The sequence below is a fragment of the Morone saxatilis genome, unplaced genomic scaffold (genome assembly GCF_004916995.1).
Source record: "Morone saxatilis isolate NCDOM2014 unplaced genomic scaffold, NCSU_SB_2.0 Contig9, whole genome shotgun sequence".
In the NCBI taxonomy this organism is placed as follows: Eukaryota; Metazoa; Chordata; class Actinopteri; family Moronidae; genus Morone; species Morone saxatilis.
In genome coordinates, this window is record NW_023340268.1 from 11315777 (window position 1) to 11317604 (window position 1828).

General features: G+C 37.7%; 1 protein-coding gene across 1 annotated transcript in view; it reads right to left on the reverse strand.

The window, feature by feature from the left end:
- Nucleotides 1–389: 389 nt before the first annotated feature.
- Nucleotides 390–1828, reverse strand: part of gmnn (geminin DNA replication inhibitor) — a 3767-nt gene continuing 2328 nt past the window's right edge. The window contains exons 6-7 of the mRNA XM_035680909.1: nucleotides 1344–1454; nucleotides 390–1234 (exon numbers count right to left, since the gene is read on the reverse strand). Of these exons, the coding sequence (XP_035536802.1) occupies nucleotides 1040–1234; nucleotides 1344–1454 (306 nt within the window). The 3' untranslated portion in view covers nucleotides 390–1039. The remainder of the gene's footprint in view (nucleotides 1235–1343; nucleotides 1455–1828) is intronic.

The following is a 1828-nucleotide window of genomic DNA, read 5'->3' on the forward strand; positions in this document are numbered from 1 at the left end:
GACCAAGTATTGAGTGCATATATGAACATACTTTTGAGTAGGCCGACATTTCTGTATTAAAATGTATTGGTCTTATGAAATATTCTAATTTTCTGAGATACTGAATTTTGGGTTTTGTTAGCTGTAAGCCATAATCATCAAAAGAAATAAAGGCTTGAAATATTTGTGTGTAATGAATCTATGCTACGGGTTTCACTTTTTGAATTGAATTCCTGAAATAAATTAACTTTGTTATGATATTCTAATTTATTGAGACGCATCTGTACATGCTGAGTCAAGCAGCTTTATGGAAAAGCTGGAGGCGCAGCAACTACTCTGCAAGGGCATGGTGAGCACAGTCACATTTTACTGAGCAACAAGGCTCATATGCATAACAATTCAAAGTAAGATTTTTTTTAAAAGTGTTTATTTTACAGACGCTTTATGTACATAATATTGGCATAACATAGTACAGTTTTACAGTGTAAACCAAAACACTTGCGGACCATGCTCTAGGCCACATCTGGCAGTGAATATAGCACCATCAAGACTTTTCACAGCACACATTTTGACCTTTAATAGCAAGGCAAGCACAGGTGTCATTTCCCTGTTAACTGGAAGCAAACTAAAGAAAAGCAGCTGGCTGATAGTTTAGCCTTCAAATAATCTGATAAAAAAACAAAAACAAATAAAAACCCAAGCTGTGAGTCAGCATGCACAATACCAGGACCTTTAAACTGGAGTGACTAAAAAGAAATTCAGCTACAATTTTGTCATTAACACCTGTTCTCCTACATAGACATGTCAAAATGTCTGCTGTGACAAGGTCTTAGACGTGCTTAGTTTTAATGGCCCCTTTACTTGAACTGACGAAAGCAAAAATACTTTCAAAAAGAAGCCAGTCCGTCTGTTCAAGGTTTAAAAATATAAAAATTACAGGCCATAAACAACAAGTACATAAATTATTTTGAAAAGCCCATTTAAATGGATGCCACTTGTTGCTGTCAAAATCAGCTGACCTGCTTAAGCAAATCAAAGTCCCATGACAGACAGATTTGGGTCAGTCTTGCTCTCCTGAGGGTCCAACTACTTCATGGTCTGAGGTGTCTTCTTCCTCTGTATCGCACTGACTGTAATCCGAGTCCTCATCCTCACTCTGCTCTTCCACTTCACTGTCATCTTCGTCATCTTTATCCACATCAAGGGCCATTTCTCTTAGTTCCTCCAGATTGTCTGGGCCCTTCCCAGTCAGTCTCTAAAAAAACCAAACAGCATCAAGTTTGCTCATTTACCCAGAGAGCTCCCACAGGGTAGTCTGCTTTGTTTCAAGTTTACTTAACAGACTGTAATAGCAGCGTACCTACCTCAATCATATCAGCCATGTACTGTACGTGTTGTGCCAGCTCATGCAGCTCTTCATTTTCACACTTGAGCTTTGTTATCTGTTCGTCTTTGGACTCAATGTCTTTGTGTAACTGGTTTAAAAAGAGAAACATTATACATGACAGACCAAGCTTAAAAAGGCAGACAAAAGCAGAACCCTTGCACAATGTGTCTGCATCATTACTGAATTATCAAAACCGCAATATGGCCAAGAGTATCCAAATGGCAGAAGCATTAAATACGTTTTAGACAAAACAGCATTATAATGAAGTACTGCAGAGGTACACTGGCCAACAAATCATGTTTTCACAAGTGTAAGAACCGGTTGGTACAGAGCCCAACAAATATGGTTATAGTTTGGTTTGTTTTAAAAAGGAGGATGAAAATTGTGGTTCAAAACAGCATCTTACAAATACTATAATCAGACTACATTTATAAAAATACAAGTTGTGGTTGAAACAAGTGG